Genomic DNA, 18,883 nt, shown 5'->3' on the forward strand with positions numbered 1-18,883 from the left:
TGCAGGGGTTTCTGTGCCCCCGGAGTCACACAGCCCTGAGTGGAAACTATTCCTCAGGGCAGCTCTCCTTGGCTTTTTTATCCTCTGAATCATGAATTTTTCTGCCCATGTTTGGTGGTGATTTGGTTGCTGGGCAGCCATCCAGGGCAAGTTTGCAGGGGGAAGCCGAGCCAAGCAGCCTGGCTCTGCTTATAGGAGCGAAGCCTTCTTCCTGCCCCTCAGAGTTTGAAAGGCCCCAGGGAGACCATCAGGGATGGATGCCGACCTGCCTGGGGAGGGAGTTCAAGCTCTGTTTTTCCTTTCGGTCCCCAAGAGAAGAATTCTTTTTCAGATGTTTTTGTGGTTGGAGAATATTTTTGCCATCACTTTGAGAAGACTTCCCCTCCTAACTTCCCCTCTTTCCTGAGAATTTCCTCCCCTAAATCGAAAGCCTCTGGCGTTCACTTGCAACCCTCCCTTCTCCTTCCTCCCCGCAGAAAAGAAACAAACAAGAAAACAGTGGCGCTTGCCAGGGTTCTTCGCTGAGCTCACAGCGGCTCAGGGGCTTCCCTTAGAGGTCTGCTGGGAGCCCCTGCCAGGAGAGCGTGTTTGGGGAACTCTTCTTCATTGTTGTTGAGACTCAAGCCAACTGAGCCTTTTTTGCACATGGCTCTCTACAGAGAGTTTTGCATAAACATTCTCTGCTCAGCAGGACAGAGTGCATTGGTGAACTGCTCTCTGGCTGAGGGCAGGCCCTGGGCTTCAGAAGTGGGAGCTTGTGTGCACTGTGGGAAGCAGGCTGAGGTCTGGGCTCCATGGGCGGGCAGATGGAGGGCAGGAGGCAGAAATGCTTTCTCAAGCTCAGGTAGGAACGGGAGGCTTGGGGGAGCATGGGATGGGGCATCTTTCTGGCCCAACTGTGAAGTCCCAAAAGATTTCAGAAGATTTCTGGGGAATGATGACTTTCCTCTTTCTTTTCCCCAGGGTCGAGTTCCAGAATAAATTCTACAGTGGGACTGGTTTCAAGTTTCTCCCCTTCTCCTTCGAGCACATTCGGGAAGGGAAGTTTGACGAGTGAGCCCTCGAGGGCCTGTGTGCCCCGCTGCCCTGCCCGCTCCCTCCACAGCGATTAGCTGTGCTCCTCTTGCCTGTTGGTTGTGATCCCTGGGTATTGGGGCATTTGTGTCATCCCTGCCACCCCTCCCCCAGCCGCCTGTGAGTCATTTAGATAGATCCGGCCTCCCTGGGTCCCCCAGACCTCCAGCTGTGTGTGTAGCATGGTGATTTTCTGGAGAAAAGCTGGGCTCTGGCTGTCACTTACACCACCTGGGCACCAGCCTTGCCTTCCCAGCCTCGGTCCAGCCAAAGACAGCCCCTTCTCTGCCCCCTGGTGGTGAACCAGTTTGTGCATTTACACATGAGCCCAAAGGCCATGGAAGGAGGGCCTTTGCCATCCACACCCAGACTTTGAGCCCCTGTTCCTGCCACTCTAGTCACTGTTTGGGGGTGGGGTGCTCTTTAACACACCCTACTCTTGGGTTAAGAGGGGTGGGTCCAGGAAGGTGGTTCTTTTGTCCTCTGCCCACCCCCCTCCGGTGTTCAGGGCACTTGTTAATCAGGAATTCAGCTGGACCCAGTTGTGCCATTGTGCATGGCTTCTCCCTGTCACCCCTAAGGGTCCCAGGGTACCCAACACCACCTTCCTAACCCCCACCGTCCTTTACACCCTCTCCTCCTCCCTCCCAGAATCCTCTTCCTTCCCTCTCCCCCGTTTGCACCCAACATAACATAGCACAGCTGGGAGTGACCCAAAACAGAGGTCCTAGCTGTTTCCTCTGGTTGGGCTTCTCAGGCCATGCATGGGCCCTGCTACAAGCACGCCCTCGGGCCAGGGGGTTCACAGTGATGCTCTTTGCTGGTGCAGACCCTGAGCCCTTTCCACACCCCAATCATGAGTCTTGAGTACAGGACTATAGTCATCAAGGGGGTCCTGCCTGCAGGCCTGCCTTGCCCCGCCCACTAGTACTCCTCCCCACTTCCGTGCTGACCCCAAGTCGAAGGACTGGGGCCCTGGGAAGGAAGGTCAGTGTCCTTCACAGTTTGCTGACTAGAAGCAGCTGGCAGGGCTGCCAGTGCATGTGGTTGTGAGAGCTGCCCAGCCCTGCCCTGTGGGCTGGTGGTGAGCACCCCCAAGGGGCCTCTCCCGTCACTCGCATACCAGGCTATGGATCTCAGGGCCTTTTAATCATGTCTTGGCGCAGCAGCCCTGGCTGCTTCAGCTAAATTGATCTGACCGCCTTCAGTGGTTGAGATAACCCCCTGAAATGGCCCGGCTCCTGCCCTCCTCCCACCCTGGCTTTCTGAGAGAGCTGCTTAGAGCTGCGCACCCGATTTTCCCAGGCTGGGCTGGCCCTGGGTGTAGGCCAACTGCCCTAGCTTCACTGTGTCTGGCCAGTGTGACCTGACCTGGACCTTGTGCAGAGCGCCCCCCCCCCCCCGCCCCGGGTCCCGTGGTTTACATGATGATCTTTGTTCTGTTTACAGCGGGGTGTGAAGCAGAGTTCTTTGTCAGGAACCCTGCCCAAGGCCCTTCTGTTCAGGCATTTCTGTGCTGAATAAAGTGTGTTTGACTCCACCAGGGAGGCTGCCTGTCTCTGCCCACAGCCCCTGTGTCGCACACCGTCCACCTCCTTCCCCCAGCATTTCTGCTTTTCTCTCTGATCAAAGGCCACAGCTGTGGTGGCCCTGGCCAGGCAGTTAGTTTGTGAAATTCTCACCTTATCTCAAGTTTCCCAGGCGCCTTCCCACTCCCATGAGCCAAGGCAGCATTGCAGACACTACCCATGGTGGGGAGGGGACTTGGGGACCCGTCTTCATCTCCGCTTATCACATTGCACACCCAAACAGCCAAGGGAAGAGGGGGCCTGGGCATCTGCCCAACCTCCTCTCCCTCTTCTCCAAGCGTGCTCTCCAGGGCTCAGCAGCCTGGCTATTTTGAGCCCTGATGCCCTTGGCCTTGGTGTAAGTGGAGGCTCAGCCTGGGGTTCCTCAGGGTGGCTGGAGAATGTGAGGTGCTGAGGTAGGCAGGCAGCCGAAGAGCCCGCAGACTGTCCAGGCAGGCAGGGTGGGCAGGGAGGACAGGGAGGGCGCCTTCTCCCTCCTAATAGCCATGTAAGGCATCCACATTCTTTCTCAGTGCTCTCCCTCTCCATTCTTCTCTTCTGGGGCCTCCATGGCAGGGTCTGTGCAGGAATGTAAGCAGCAGGCTGACAACTGCTGCTCCAGGAGGGGTGAGGAGGGGCAGGAACACTCTGCATTTCATGATCCTTCTCCCTCAGCCTCAAACCCTCTGCCCTCTGACGGGCCACTTGCCCTGGAATAGGCCCTGAGTGCCACACCCCCACCTGGCCACTCAAATAAGAAGTCCAGAGTGGAAACTCAGGTAAATGAGCTCTTTTAGCCACTGTTCTGTTATTGACTCAAAAAGGGAGGCCTAATAAGAATAGATATTTGAAATCAATGGAATAGAATTGCATTGAGAGTCCAGAAATAAACTCTGACATTTATGGTCAATTGATTTTCCACAAAGGGGCCAAGATAATTCAATGGGGAAAGGGCAGTCTTTTCAACAAATGGTATTGGTACAACTGGATTTCCACATGCAAAAAAAACAAATTTGGACCATGACCCCCACACAATATACAAAAATTACCTCAAAATGGATCACAGACCTATTAAGACTTAAAACTAAAACTCTTAGGGGAAATCAAAGGAGTACATCTTCGTGACCCTGGGTTAGGCAATGATTTTTAGATATGACACCAAAAGCACAAGTGATAAAAAAGAAGATAAAAAATAAGTTGGGCTTTAGCAAAATTAAAAACTTGTGTTTCAAAGGACAGAATCAAGACAACCCTCACACTCCGAAAAAATATTTGCAAATTATTTATCTAATAAGGGACTTGTATCTAGAATATATAAGCAACTTCTACAACTCTATAATAATAAAGACAAATACCTCAATTTAAAAATGGGCAAAGGACTTGAATAGGCATTTATTTCTCCAATGAAAACATGAATGGCCAATAAGCCCATGAAAAGATACTCAACTTCCTTATTCATTAGGGAAATGTGCAAATCAAAACAACGAGGAGGGGCTGGCCCCGTGGCGTAGTGGTTAAGTTCAGGGTACTCTGCTTTGGTGTCCCAGGTTCTCGGGTTCGGATCCCAGGCGCAGACCTACAGTACTCATCAGCCATGCTGTGGCAGTGACCCGAATATAAAGTGGAGGAAGATTGGCAACAGATGTTAGCTCAGGGCTAATCTTCGTCAGCAAAAAAAAAGAGATTCCACATCACACCCACTAGAAAGATTATAATAAAAAGGAGACAATTACAAGAGTTGGCAAGGATGTGGAGAAATTGGAACCCCCATTCACTGCTGGAGGGAATGTAAAATGGTGCAGCTGCTTTGGAAAGCAGTCTGACAGTTCCTCAAAATGTGAAACATAGAATTAACGTGAGACCCAGCAATTTGACTTCCAGGTATCTACTCAAGAAAACTGAAAAGACATGCACACAAACTTGTACACAAGTGTTCATAGTGGCATTATTTGTAATAGCGCCCAAAGGGAAACAACCCAAGTGCCCGGCAGCTGACAAAGGAGTAAACAAAAGGCGATGTATCCACACAATGGATATTGTTCTACAATAGAAAGGAATGAAGTCCTGATACATGCCACAACATGAATGGACCTCAAAAACATTATGCTAAGAAGCCAGACACAAGACCATATAATGTATGATTCCATTTATGTGAAATGTCTAGAAGGGGCAAATCTATAGATAGAAAGTAGATGGATGGTTGCCTAGGACTGGCTGCCAGATGGGGTTGGGGGCAGGGTTAAAATGGGAGTGACTGCTAATGGGTGCGGGGTTTCTTTTGGGAGTTGTGAAAATGTAATTAGATTATAGTGATGGTTGCACAGCTTTGTGAATATACTAAAAACCATTGGATTGTACACTTTAAATTGGTAAACTTTATGGTATATATCAATAAAATGGGGTGGGGGGAGGGGAGGCCTAGGGATTCAGTGGGAAGAAATTCCTCCCTTGTCTGGCTGCAAAGACCTGGGCCGGTGGGTCATTGGCTAAACTGAGCTCCCAGAATCTAGTGGCCTTGGGCTGCTTCCAGCCCAGCCAGCTAATGATGGGCTGACCAGGAACTGAGCCATGGAGGGTGTAGGAAGTCCCAGGAGCCCTGGGGTGGGGATGTGGAATAGGATGGATCCATTGCTCCTGTTTTAAGGGACATGCTCTCTACCCTGATCCCCTTCCTGTGGAATCCCTGGACCCCAGACATCTGCTAAGTGAGTCTGTACCCCTGTCCAGCAAATGCCTCTCATCTTGAGGTCCTGGAATCAGCTTGAGAGAGGGTGGCTTTGTGCCTGCTACACATTATAGAGAGAGGGGACAATTCCATCACCACTTTCAGGACCCCACTCTCTGTCCTGTCCTTCATTGGGGACCTGGGTGGGACCGCACCTCTTTCTGCCCCAGGAGCCCTGCGTGGAAGGGGCATTGGAGCTCCCCTCAGGTTTGAGAGTGACCTGCCTGTCCTCCCAGCTCCCCAGCTTACCTGAGGCATGTCCTAGGCATGGGCTGCTCCCTGGTGGCCAGACAGGGAAGGACTCATTCTTCCTCACAGGCAAGGTGGATGGGATCCTAGCTGGGCTGTGACAGACAGGCAAATGGATTGTCAGGGCAGAAAGAGACAAGGGATCTTGGAGGTATTGTGGGGTGTATCGGCAGAGGGTCAGGCTGGCCACCAACAAAAGAGGAGATGAGATGGAAAGCGGGAGCCAGACCGACTTGTTTCACACCATTAATTGAAAAAGTAATAAAATGTGTCACACGGTAAAAGCATCAAACAGTATGAAAGGCCCTATTATAAAAGTAAGGCCTCCTCCCACCCCCAGCGTCCCAGGACCTCACTGGAGGCAACCACTGTTTACATAGCCTTTTTTTTTTTTTTGACACAAATGGGAGTGTACTATACCCAGTGGTTTGTCATTTTCTTTTTTTAAATATAGTTTGCAAAACATTCTGAATCAGCACCAACACATCTTCCTCATTCTTTTTTTAGCAAAGGCTTGATATTTCATCCTATTGATGTACCTTAATTTCTTTTCTTTTTTTAAAGGATATTTATTTATTTATTTATTTTTGTGAGGAAGATCAGCCCTGAGCTAACATCCATGCTAATCCTCCTCTTTTTGCTGAGGAAGACTGGCTCTGAGCTAACATCTCTTGCCAATCCTCCTCCTTTTTTTTTTTTCCCCCAAAGCCCCAGTAGATAGTTGTATGTCATAGTTGCACATCCTTCTAGTTGCTGTATGTGGGACGTGGCCTCAGCATGCCCAGAGAAGCGGTGCGTCGGTGCGCGCCCGGGATCCGAACCCTGGGCCGCCAGTAGTGGAGTGCGCGCACTTAACCGCTAAGCCACGGGGCCGGCCCAGATGTACCTTAATTTCTTTAGCCAGCCCCCTACTGTCCTCAAGGAGTTCCCAGCCTGGTGAGGAAGATGAGAAAAGAGTGTGACATGTCCGGAGTAATGGGTGAAGCTCCTGCCCCAGCAGCCATGAGCTCAGGCTTTGAATGTGCTACCAACCCCCTGGATGATGTCCCCAACCTGCTGCCCCTGCCAGCAACCCCCCACCACTCTGGATGAATCCAGACCCCACACAGAGGCACCCTGAGCCTGACGGTGGACCTGCAGCCCAATTCCCCCCACCCATGTGTTCCCTAAGATCCAGAAATGCTGGTAAAACAGGTCTTAGGATGAGGAGAGTCTGACAAATCTCACCTGGAGCAAGAGGTGTTTGGAGGAGGGACTGGAGGGGGCATGTTGGAGGGAAGTGGAGAGGGGCCTGGGGGGCTACAGGCTACAGCCCCATGAGGCTACATCTCTCTGGGCCCATCTTGGAGCTGCTCCCTGGGAAAGGCTGAGAACCTTCTGATCCTAGGAACTGAATGGGGGCCGGGGCTGCACCTTCTCTAGGAGTGGCTCTCTGAGCCAGGAACAAGGCAGGGGGACTGCAGCTTGTGTCAGCAGCTGGGGGCAGGGGGCAGAGGGGCAGGGCAAGCTCAGTGGACTCCCATGTTCTTTCAGTCCAGGCTCTGGATTCTCTGGATTGGCAACCCTCCTCTGACCCCTTCCCTGTCTCTAAGAGGCTTCAGGCAGGCCTGACAATCTGGAAAAATCTGTACCTGCCTCCAAAAGGACTCAGAATGCTTTTAAAAAGGATAGTCTTTCTTTTTTTTTTTTTTTAATAATTTTATTTATTTATTTATTTATTCCCCCAAAGCCCCAGTACATAGCTGTATGTCATAGCTGCACATCCTTCCAGTTGCTGTATGTGGGACGCAGCCTCAGCATGGCCGGAGAAGCGGTGCGTGGGTGTGCACCTGGGATCCCAACCGGGGCCGCCAGCAGCGGAGCGCGGGCACTTAACCGCCAAGCCATGGGGCCGGCCCAGGACAGTCTTTCTAAACGGCCCACCACTCCTCACAACCACATAGCCCCACTGAACCCCTCCCTGAAGCAGACAGCCTGAAGTTGGGATACTTGGGGAATAGTGGCAAGAACGCTGACCTGGGAGTTAGAGTGCCCGGCTCTAGGCCCAGACCCGCTTTCTACTGGTTATTGATCTTGTCCAAGTCACTTCCTTTCTCTGGCCCTCAGTTTCCCAATATGTAAAATGAAGGTAACTCCTGTCCTGCTACTGCTACCCTTTAAAGATCACACGGAAAAAGCCCTTAACATGCCCACTAGGCCCTGCCCCATAGCCAGTCCAGGCTCACATGGCCCATCCCTCCTCCGACTTCATAACCTTTTATTCCTCAAATCTGCCCAGCTCTTTCTTTACCCTTCGGGGTCTTCACATATGCATTTCCTTTGCCTGGAAGGCTCTCCCCTCCCTCTTCTTGTAGTCAATCCCAATTCAGATTAAATGTCACTTCCTTTTGGAAGCCTTTGGCTTGGTACCCTTGTATCTCCTCACAGCATCACAACTATAATGTAAATCTTTATTTATATAAATATTTGATTTCTAGGTCTCCCCCAGAGAGGAGTGGCAGTGCCTGGTACAAAATCAACTCGAAATAAATATTTATTGGATGGTTGGATGGATGGAAGGAAAGTGATGTGCATGTGAAAGCGCGTTGTACCTGAAGGTGCTTGGGAAGGACAGCGGGTCACATAAGCCCTGGACTTTTGAGGTTACTGGGGTCACGCGCTCCCGCACCACATGCGGTCAGAAGACACCCCCCGGGCGCTGGTCTGGGACCCGGAAGTCGGTCTCCCGGCAGCGGACCAGCGCTTTAGCTTCAGTTCCACGTGACCCCAGGCCCACAGCTGATTGGACGCGGGCCGTCCCGCCCCCTAGTGCCGAGGCCCGAATTGGTTACCCGCGTGGCCGCCGCCAGGCTGAGACCGCTGGACCATGGAGGCGGTGGCGGTGGCCGTGGCGCTGGGGTTCCTGCTCCTGGCCGCGGCGGGGGGCTCGGCTGGGGACGAGGCCCGGGAGGCGGCGGCCGTGCGGGCGCTGCTGACCCGGCTGCTGGGGCCCGGGCCGGCAGCCGCCTTCTCGGTGTCAGTGGAGCGCACCCTGGCGGCCGAGTCCGGCCTGGACACCTACCGCCTGAGCGGCGGCGGCGCCGGGGCGCGGGTGCAGGTGCTCGGCTCCACCGGTGTGGCCGCCGCCGCGGGGCTGCACCGCTACCTGCGCGACTTCTGCGGCTGCCATGTGGCCTGGTCGGGCTCTCAGCTGCGCCTGCCGCAGCCGCTGCCCGCCGTGCCCGAGGTGCTGACCGAGGCCACACCCAACAGGTACCGGGCCGGACCGCCCGTCCGGCCCCTACGCCCTCGCGCAGCAACCCTGCACCTGCCTCCCGCCACCAGCCCCCGGGGCGCCCACGCCTCGCTGAAGTCCCGCCCCACCCCAGCGCCAGCCTAGTCCCTACGGAACTGAGACTGAGAAGGAAGCGCTGGCCCTTAGGGTCACAGGACTCCGGCCTCTAAAAGCCGTGTGTCCTTGAGCAAGTCAGCCTCTCAGAGCTTCAGTTGGCCCATCTGAAAAATGGAAATAATGACACCTACCGTGCAGTGTTGGTTGTGAGGATTTACACGATGATGGGCGTAGAATTTGTGGTGCAGAATTGGTGATCAGTAAATACTATTCGTTTTCTTCCCCGCCCTCTCTTCAAAGATGCTTACTGAGGAATGACACCACCCTCTCACAGGCCTCTGTTCTAGCGCTTGCCCCACTGCATGGAGGTGATGCGTTCACACGTGTGTCTCCCCATTAGACTGTGGGAAGTGGGACCCCCCCCCCAACTCCAGGACAGGGACCAACTTTGCTGTATAGCACTTAAACGCTGTGCACTGGAAGAACTGAGTGAAAATGGATTATGCTGTTCCAGATATCTGTGAGGCTAGGTGACCCTGGTGGAGTGCTGGGGGCTGGTGGGCTGGCCCTTCAGAAGCTCAGGTACTCGGTCTCAGCTCCACCTGGGGTGGATCCTGGCATGAAGCCGTAGAGAGGCCATGTTTGGACCTCTCCCCTCTGGGCTAGATCTAGGGTAGGGTATGTTCAAGGCAATGGACCCTCAGGGGTGGGGGACATCCTCTCTGCCCCCAGGGACGTGCCCCAGCTCATGCCCCTGCCCACAGGTACCGCTATTACCAGAACGTGTGCACGCAAAGCTACTCCTTCGTGTGGTGGGACTGGGCCCGCTGGGAGCGGGAGATCGACTGGATGGCGCTGAATGGCATCAACTTGGCGCTGGCCTGGAGCGGCCAGGAGGCCATCTGGCAGCGGGTGGGTGCCCACGACACGGGCCACCCCAGGTGTCCCCACCTCCGCCACATCAGCGTAGTGTCTGGCGCACTGAGAAAAAGGCTCCAGAAGTGTTTGTGGTGTGCACGATGGCTCCAGCCTTCTGGAAACTGAGGCTTTCATTGCTAAGACAAGCATGTAGGGGTGCTTAGCATGGGCTAGACCCTAGAACCCCACTGTAAACAGTTTAAGAAGCTGAGCTCCCCTGTCTCCCCACCTTCACATCCAGTCAGTCAGCGGCTTCTATGGGTTCTATCTCATTAGCAGCTCTTGGTCTGCCTTATCCTCTCCATCCCCTAGTTCAGGCTCTCACTCCCTCTCCCTGGACCCCTGCAAGAGCCTCTGAACAGGACTCCTGGCTCTCCAGGTTCCACCAAGAGTGTCCTTTCTGAAATGCAAATCTTTGCCTTCAAGCTTTGCGCCGCCTGGGAGCTTCCCTACCTGGGCCCTGAGGGCTCTGGCTGCCCCTGGGGCTGCTTAAGCTCCCTGCAGAGCTGTCCGCACCCATCCTTCTAGCCAGCCCTGCTCCATGAAGCCTTCTGAGGCCCCTTCCCCATCTTGGGGAGAGCCCCTTTGTGCCTCACCTCACGCATGTGACAAGGGTGACAATACGTAAACCCACCTGTTCACAGATCTGTTTCACCTGGACTGTGGGCTCCTTGCAGGCAGGGTAGCATATTGTCTTAGTAACCCTAGGGCGCAGCACAGAGAAGAGATGAATGGATGTTTGTTGAATGAATGAATCAATGGATGGAAATGAATGTAATTACTTGTGTGTAATACATCGCCCTCCTCCTCAGGTGTACCTGGCCTTGGGCCTGACCCAGTCAGAGATCGATGAGTACTTCACTGGCCCTGCCTTCTTGGCCTGGGGGCGCATGGGCAACCTGCACACCTGGGATGGCCCCCTGCCCCGCTCCTGGCACCTCAAGCAGCTGTACCTGCAGGTGAAAGGATGGGGAAGGGAAGGGGCAGAATGGGCACTGGACAGTCATGGGCCGGGGAGGTGGTATTGGGCCCACTTCGGGGCTCTTAACAGACCGTGGGGACTCTGGGTGTCCTGGGGCACGAGGGCCTCCCGCTTGGGCCGTGCTCACCAGCTCCCCGTCCCATTCCTCCCAGCACCGGATCCTGGACCGGATGCGCTCCTTCGGCATGATCCCGGTGTTGCCTGCATTCGCTGGCCATGTCCCCAAGGCTATCACCAGGTGAGGTTTCCCCCTTACCCCCTACTCGGCTCAGAGAGGGAATTTATTTTCCCCTGCAGGCCACGATTTAAAGGAAAACAAGCACTGGATGCAGGCATGGGCTCGAGTCCCGGCTCTGCTACCGAGTAGCCATGTGACCTTGGACAGATTACGTGACTGCTCTTTGCCTCAGTTTCCTCACTTGGAAAATACATATGGCTTGGCACACAGTCTTAGCAAATGGCAGCTCTTGTTAGTGGTAGTAGGGGTGCACTGGTCTCCTCTGTCCTTCCTGCTCCTCTGCTCCTCTGTGCTACCTCCCCACCCTCTCCTGTGGCTGGGAACATTCTTCAAGGCCCAGCTGAGACCCCTCCTCCTTCAGGAAGCCTAGCCCGGCGTTGGTCACCACTTCCTTCGTGCCCATGAGCACCGGGTTCCCAGTGCTCTCACAGTGCTTGCACACGCTGCTGGCCTTACCGGCCACCCTTCTCCGGTCACCTGGTGGCAAGAGCTTCGTGCATACATTCAGCAAATCTTTGTCAGGCTGTTTGGGGCTGCCAGACCCAGCTCTGTGCTGGGCCCTGCGGATGCAGTGACAAAGGGGCACTGAGTTCCCGCCCCTGGTGGGAGATAGGTTGGTAGGGGGATGCAATACAATGATAAGGGTGGGAATATGTGTGGGCCCACTTCTCCTCTGTCAAGGTCACTTCTGTGTGGGGAAGAGGGACAGCAAGGGTTCAGAGCAGAGGCAGTACTGGGCCAGGTCTTGAAAACTGAGTGTCGCTTGTTTCAGCCAATGGGAGGGGGAGAGATAGCAAAAGCTTTCCAGATGAAGTGAAACTTAAAGGATGTTGGGGAATAACCAGCTGGAGAAGCAGGGAGGGAGGAGGAAAGGACTCCAGGCACAGGGCACAGTATGTGCAAAGGCACGGAGGCATGAGAGACCAGGATGAGTTCCAGGAACTGCAGATGAGTTAGTGAGGCTGGCGGTGAATGAGACCGTGTCAGCCTTCAATAATGTCCACACTGTCATCCCCCCCACCCCAGGGTGTTCCCTCAGGTCAATGTCACCCAGTTGGGCAGCTGGGGACACTTCAACTGCTCCTACTCCTGCTCCTTCCTCCTGGCTCCGGAAGACCGCCTATTCACCATCGTGGGGAGCCGCTTCCTGTGGGAGCTGACCAAAGAGTTTGGAACGGATCACATCTATGGGGCCGACACTTTCAACGAGATGCAGCCCCCCTCCTCGGAGCCCTCCTACCTCGCTGCAGCCACCGCCGCTGTCTACCAGGCCATGATTGCAGGTTCGGTGCCAGGGGCAGTGGGGAAGGGAAGCCCCCCGGACCCTCTGGGAGATGGGGGTGGCCGAACTCAGTGGGGGTGGGAGGAGGGACTGGGAATAATAACACACAGCAATTTACAGTTTACCAAGCCCTTGTACACACACACCATCTCATTTAATAACACTGTGGCTGAGAGGTGAGCTCTGGAGCCAGACAACCTGTCCAAACCCTGGCACTGCCACTTCTTGCCTGTTTGACTTGCAGCAAGTTGCCTCCATCCCAGTGCCTCAGTTGCTTCCTCTGTAAAATGGGCTCCCTCATAAGTAGAATGATGCCCAGCCCAGAGTGAAGTGTCATGAAGTGCTGGCTATTGAAAATATTGTATTTGGTCTCTATCTCCATGCTGAGGTCGGTAACACAGGCCGGAGGTTAGGGGATGTGCCCAGAGCTGGAAGGTGCCCTTCCTGGTGCACAAATGTATACTCAGCGCTCCCTCCTGCCCCTTCAGGGGATGGGTAGAGACGGGCCAGGTCTGGGATGGCGGGGCGGGGAGGCCTCTGTGTCAGCCAGGAATGGAACAGACGGGCTCGGGCTCCCTTGAGCAGCGCTGTTCTGAGCGTGACCAGGACCAGCAGCACCAGCATCACCCCGGGTCTGTATGCGTCAGACCTGCACATTCTCAGGCCCCACCCCAAACCCTGTGAATCACAATGACCGGGGCGAGGGCCCAGGAATCCGTGCTTTAACCAGCCCTCCGGGTAATCCTGATGCTCCGTAAAGCTTGACAAACACCATCCTGGAGCTCCCAGTTGGGAAGAGGAGGAGAGGGGAAGGGTGTGTGATGGAATGCCCTGCTGGGTGGGGGGTTACAGCGGAAGGAGTGTCCTGCGATAGAGAGTCATTTAACTTCTCTGGACCTCTGTTTCCTCATCTGTAGAATGGGGTGAGTGTTCCTCTGGCCCCCTCTCCTCTCATCACCCCTTTTCTCTGTCCCCCTTGCCCCGACCACAGTGGATCCTGAGGCCACGTGGCTGCTCCAAGGCTGGCTCTTCCAGCACCAGCCCGACTTCTGGGGGCCTGCCCAGGTGGGGGCTGTGCTGAGGGCGGTGCCCCGTGGCCGCCTCCTGGTTCTGGACCTGTTTGCAGAGAGCCAGCCCGTGTATATCCGCACAGCCTCCTTCCAGGGCCAGCCCTTCATCTGGTGCATGCTGCATAACTTCGGGGGCAACCATGGCCTGTTCGGGGCCCTGGAGGCCGTGAACCGAGGCCCTGCAGCTGCCCGCCTCTTCCCCAACTCCACCATGGTAGGTACGGGCATGGCCCCTGAGGGCATCGGCCAGAACGAAGTGGTCTATGCCCTCATGGCTGAGCTGGGCTGGCGGAAGGACCCAGTGGCAGATCTGGGGGCCTGGGTGACCAGCTTTGCGGCCCGGCGTTATGGGGTCTCCCACAAGGACGCAGAGGCAGCCTGGAGGCTACTTCTCAGGAGTGTCTACAACTGCTCCGGCGAGGCCTGCAGTGGGCACAATCGCAGCCCCCTGGTCAGGCGGCCATCCCTGCAAATGGTTACCACTGTCTGGTACAACCGATCAGACGTGTTTGAGGCCTGGGGGCTGCTGCTGACTGCTGCTCCCGCCCTGGCCAGCAGCCCGGCCTTCCGCTACGACCTGGTGGACGTCACTCGCCAGGCCGCCCAGGAGCTGATCAGCTTGTATTATGAGGAGGTGAGGACCACCTACCGGAACAAGGAGCTGGTTCCCCTGTTGCGGGCCGGAGGCATGCTGGCCTACGAGCTTCTGCCCGCACTGGACAAGGTGCTGGCTAGTGACAGCCACTTCCTGCTGGGCAGCTGGCTGGAGCAGGCCCACGAGGCGGCAGTCAGTGAGGCCGAGGCCCATTTCTATGAGCAGAACAGTCGCTACCAGCTGACCCTCTGGGGGCCAGAGGGGAACATTCTAGACTATGCCAACAAGCAGCTGGCGGGACTGGTGGCCAACTACTACACCCCGCGCTGGCGGCTCTTCATGGAGATGCTGGTTGAGAGCCTGGCCCAAGGCATCCCCTTCCAACAGCACCAGTTTGACAAGAACGCCTTCCAGCTGGAGCAGGCCTTCGTCCTCAGCACACAGAGATATCCTAGCCAGCCCCAAGGGGACACCGTGGACCTAGCCAAGAAGTTCTTTCTCAAATATTACCCCCGGTGGGTGGCTGGCTCTTGTGACAGATTAACCACCCCTGGGTCATGTTCTCCTCAAACTCCAACTCCAGGCAGGTTGCTGGGGCCTGGAGCTGGACAAGCGTCACAGAAGGTCCCCAGGCCTGGGTGAAGGAACTCAAGACATACTGGTGGGATCAGGTATGGGCCGTTTGGAGGGAGATAAGCTGCCCTCCCCCACTACCCCAAGTTTGGGATCAAAGTACTGTTTTAACACAACTTAATAAACTGATGAATCACCTGGACTTGTCTGTCAGAATGTCACTGCCATGATGCCTGGGAGGACTCAGGGCTATAGTGTGCACAATGGTGTGGGGCCAGTTCTCCCTGCTGCCTTGCCTCAGCCTCCCCATTTTTATTACTAACCCCTGGCCTTTGAACTGAGAATGCCCTCCAAAAGCATTTACATTCACAACCTCAGTGGCAAACTTAATTGTCCCTGTGGGACACAGGCATGCCCAGGGGAGGATGTGCCCAGGGCTACTCAGTGCCCACACGGGAGCCCACACCTCCTGCTTGCAAAATTTTACCGTCCCTCTGACCAACTACTAAGGAACTGACGTCCCAAGCATTGGCCTCATCTCTGCCTTGACCTGGGGCAGGGTGGGGAGAGCGGGCCAGGGACCCACAGGAGGGCTCAGCCTTGAGATTGCATGGCAGACATAACAAGGGGTGGGGACCCTGGCGGGCAAGGCGTGGCGTAGCACGTGATATCCAGCCCAGAGACCCGGGTCTAGCACTCTCAGGCTCCTCCTGTACCTGACTGGTCTCCTCATGGACTGCACCGTGGTGCTCATCACCGGCTGTTCTTCGGGCATTGGCCTGCACCTGGCCCTGCGTCTGGCATCTGACCCGTCCCGGAGTTTCAAAGGTAAGGGAGGGCACGAAGTTGGAGAAAAGGGAGCAGCCCCTGGTCCAAGGGGGCCTAGGTAGCTGTAAGCAGGGAATTCAGATCCTCATCTTCTGCCCAAACCTCCAGTGTATGCCACGCTGCGGGACCTGAGGGCGCAGGGCCCGCTGCGGGAGGCGGCCCGGGCCAGAGGGTGCCCTCCCGGCTCCCTGGAGACCTTGCAGATGGACGTGAGGGACGCAGATTCCGTGGCCGCTGCCCGGACACGCGTGACCGAGGGCCGCGTGGACGTGCTGGGTGAGTCTCCCCGCAACATACGTACAGGAGCCTTGTGTCCAAACCAAGATGTCCTCGCCCTGTGTCCAAACCAAGATGTCCTGAGGCCCCAGGGAACCCGGCGGAGGGCCATGAGTGAGGTGGGCGGGTCGGGCCTCTCTCCCTACAGTGTGTAACGCGGGCCGGGGCCTGCTCGGGCCGCTCGAGGTGCTCACGGCGGGGGCCGTGGCCTCCGTGCTGGACGTGAACGTGGCCGGGACCGTGCGGACGCTGCAGGCCTTCCTGCCGGACATGAAGCGCCGCCGCTCGGGACGCATATTGGTGACCGGGAGCATGGGAGGCTTGATGGGTGAGTGGGAGCGGGCGGCACGCAGCGGGAGGGGCGGGCCTGGTGAGACTGGCCCCGGGCTGCAGGGTGCACAGCGGGCTCTCCACGGATCCCCTCCCCAACGCGCCTCAGCAGCCTCATCTCCCTTCGAAGGGCTGCCCTTCAACACCGTTTACTGCGCCAGCAAGTTCGCCATCGAAGGTTTATGCGAGAGTCTGGCGGTTCTGCTGCAGCCCTTCGGGGTCCAGTGAGTCACCGCCCCGCCCCCGACCCGTCTGAACCCTGACTTTGGGAAGCCCAGCACCCCGTCTTGTTGAAGCCGCTCTCAGGCGTTCTCCCTGGCTCTCCCTAGTGCGGCTCGCCTTTGTTGTGTGCCAGGCACTGCACTGGGCGCTTGGCACGCGTTATCTCACTTCTCCTACCGACCTAGCTGGTGAGGTGTCGGTATTGTTACTGGGAAGCTCAGGCCCAGGGAGGTTAGGTGACTGGCCCAAGGTCACATAGCTGTAAGTGACCCAGCCAGGTTGGAATTCTGACTCCAGAGTCTCTCTCCCATCCTCAAATGGATGTGGAAGCGCTTTTCGGGCCGTAAACCGCTTTTCAAATGCTCTGGTTATCTAAAGCGCCCCCCGCCCGCGCGCAGACCCCTCCCGGCCCTCCGCTCCCCGCTCGGCGGCCGCTCGCAGCCGCCCGCGCCCACTCGCCGCTCTCGGGCCCGCAGCGTGAGCCTCATCGAGTGCGGCCCGGTGCGCACCGCCTTCCAGGAGAAGCTGGAGGGCGGCCCGGGCGGGCAGCTGGACGGCGCAGACGCCGAGACCCGCGAGCTCTTCTCCTGCTACCTGCGCCACTGCGAGCAGGTCTACTGCGAGGCGGCGCAAGACCCGGAGGAGGTGGCAGAGGTGGGCGCCGGGCGGGGCTCCGGGAGCGGGGCGGCACGCGAGTCCACGCGCCGAGTCCCGGCCAGCGCGCCTCCTCCCGCCGCCGCAGGTCTTCCTCACCGCGCTGCGCGCCCCGCGGCCGGCCCTGCGCTACTTCAGCACCGAGCGCTTCCTGCCCCTGGCACAGCTGCGCCTCTCCGACCCCAGTGGTTGCAGCTACGTAGCCGCCATGCACAGCGCAGTGTTCGCCGACGAGCCCGCCGAGGACCCCGACGGGCCCGGGCGGAGGCCGGAGCCGGAGAAGTGGGGGGGCCCTGAGCTCGGCGCTCCTCCCGCTGCCCCGCAATAATAAAGGCTTGGTCCATCGCTGTCTCCCGCGTCCTCCTTTGCGCCCCCGGGGGTGTGCGGCTGAGGGATGGAGCAGGGCTCCTTACTGCGCTGCACTTGCGCCACAACCGGCCGGTGCAGCGGGTGGGTGATAAGGAAAGAGCCTGTTCGCTCCGGTCCTCGGAAACTGAAGCCCGGAAAGAGGAAGGAGCTAGTCTAGGGTCAGCCTCAAGTCCACCGCAGAGCGAGGAGTAGAATGGTCCCTGAATTCCCAAGGGGTGTTTGCAGCAGTAGGAGTTAGGCAGACTTGGGTGGGGGGAGAGTTGGGTTGTGGTCTGAATCTGTTTTCTCCCATGTAAAATGAGTATAATATCTATGTCATGGATTGTGGTGATGAATAAATGAAAAGTAATAGGATATATTGGAGTATATGAGAAAGCCATTCGTTTTAAAACTGATCCGGCCTGAGTTGGTTTTTCCAGAAAGACCTGATGTGGCCTGTTGAGCATGCATTGTGCATCTGCTTTAAACATTTACAATGTCCCAAAGACAACAATGATGCCCTTAAAGATAGGAATGTTGCATCTCTTTAAGGATAAGCGTTTCTTCCCAGAAGCCAAGGATTAATTACTGACCTGCTGTGCTCACCTTATGACCACTGACCTGGTGTGCCAGCCAACCATCTCATGACAGTAGTAAAAGAGACATTCCTGTCATATGTGATGTATGCCCTTTGTTCCAAGATGGTATGTAGCCATTCTGTACACCCCACTTCTTCAGTGTGCTTCCTTACTTGGGGAAGGAAGGCCCCGAGCTATAGTCCTCAGACCTGGCTCATATAATAAACTCACCCCTGTTTTGATTTGTAGATTGATTACTCATTATTTGTGTCGACATTTCTTGGCATAGTTTCAGCAGGATTTCAGAGAAACCCGTTGGAGACCACCTGGAATCTATACTGAATGGGCGTTCAGTACCAATAGTGGCCTATTGAGCCCCTGGGATCACTGCATTCTTCAGGTGACCCCTGTGAGTTCTCCTGAAACTCAGACCTCCTTATTTTAAGTCGATGGTCCAGTTATATGAGCTCTTTCAAGCCTTAAGACTAGGTGTCTTAAGGGGGGTACCGGTACACACCCTAGGTAAGAGGAATCTAGGGGGAATTTCCTAGGCCAGGGAAGCCTAGGGGGAACTTTGGAGTGAATGGGGTAGACTGCCCTTTTTAATTTGGCTTTACATGGGAAAGAATTGTGTTTATAAAGTCTGAACAAACTGTTTGACAGAGAAATGAGAGTCTGAACTTGTTCAGCTCCGAGGAGACCCCACACAAGCTCCTTCCAGCTGAAAGGCATTCTCGGGTGACTGAGAACCATGTGGACGTGTGGGAGGAGCAATCCTCATGACTCCTAGCAGTCCCATAGGGAACTCCACTATCATTCACGTTAATTAATTAAAGGCTGGTTGGGGGATATGCAAATGAGGAGTGGTCTTCCAGCGCTCAGAGCCCCCACAGCAGTTTTAGACTGCCAGTGGGAGAAACTGAGGCACATAAGAGAATGTTTACAACCTTTCTCTAGGGAGTAACACTCACAAGCAGCACATTTCTGACCCACTACACTGTCCCTAGAAGTTGTTCAGGCTTTATAGTAAAACAAAACTAGT

The 18,883-nt window shown here is 55.8% G+C and overlaps 3 protein-coding genes across 8 annotated transcripts in view; all 3 read left to right on the plus strand.

Moving 5' to 3' along the window:
* Positions 1-2,619, plus strand: part of ATP6V0A1 (ATPase H+ transporting V0 subunit a1) — a 54,618-nt gene extending 51,999 nt beyond the window's left edge. For all 5 annotated transcript variants that reach the window (XM_058561019.1, XM_058561022.1, XM_058561021.1 and 2 more), the window contains one exon: positions 964-2,619. In XM_058561019.1, coding sequence (XP_058417002.1) covers positions 964-1,057 — 94 coding nt within the window. In that variant the 3' untranslated portion in view covers positions 1,058-2,619. The remainder of the gene's footprint in view (positions 1-963) is intronic.
* A 5,840-nt stretch (positions 2,620-8,459) lies between these two features.
* NAGLU (N-acetyl-alpha-glucosaminidase) lies at positions 8,460-14,835 on the plus strand. 2 transcript variants are annotated; one of them, XM_058561023.1, is made up of 6 exons: positions 8,460-8,868; positions 9,712-9,859; positions 10,678-10,824; positions 11,000-11,085; positions 12,112-12,368; positions 13,359-14,835. In XM_058561023.1, exons 1-6 carry the CDS (start codon positions 8,483-8,485, stop codon positions 14,672-14,674), a joined length of 2,340 nt encoding a protein of 779 aa, XP_058417006.1. In that variant the 5' UTR covers positions 8,460-8,482; the 3' UTR covers positions 14,675-14,835. The 2 variants fall into 2 exon arrangements, with proteins under 2 accessions (XP_058417006.1, XP_058417007.1); XM_058561024.1 differs by having other exon boundaries at positions 8,720-8,842; positions 13,359-14,834.
* A 406-nt stretch (positions 14,836-15,241) lies between these two features.
* Positions 15,242-17,262, plus strand: HSD17B1 (hydroxysteroid 17-beta dehydrogenase 1). Its single transcript, XM_058561025.1, is given in 7 exon segments — positions 15,242-15,433; positions 15,542-15,709; positions 15,858-16,037; positions 16,170-16,263; positions 16,738-16,915; positions 17,004-17,169; positions 17,172-17,262. Coding segments are annotated over 7 exon segments (924 nt in total). The 5' UTR covers positions 15,242-15,336; the 3' UTR covers positions 17,213-17,262.
* Positions 17,263-18,883: the final 1,621 nt, after the last annotated feature.

Source organism: Diceros bicornis, chromosome 18 (assembly GCF_020826845.1).
Source record: "Diceros bicornis minor isolate mBicDic1 chromosome 18, mDicBic1.mat.cur, whole genome shotgun sequence".
In the NCBI taxonomy this organism is placed as follows: Eukaryota; Metazoa; Chordata; class Mammalia; order Perissodactyla; family Rhinocerotidae; genus Diceros; species Diceros bicornis.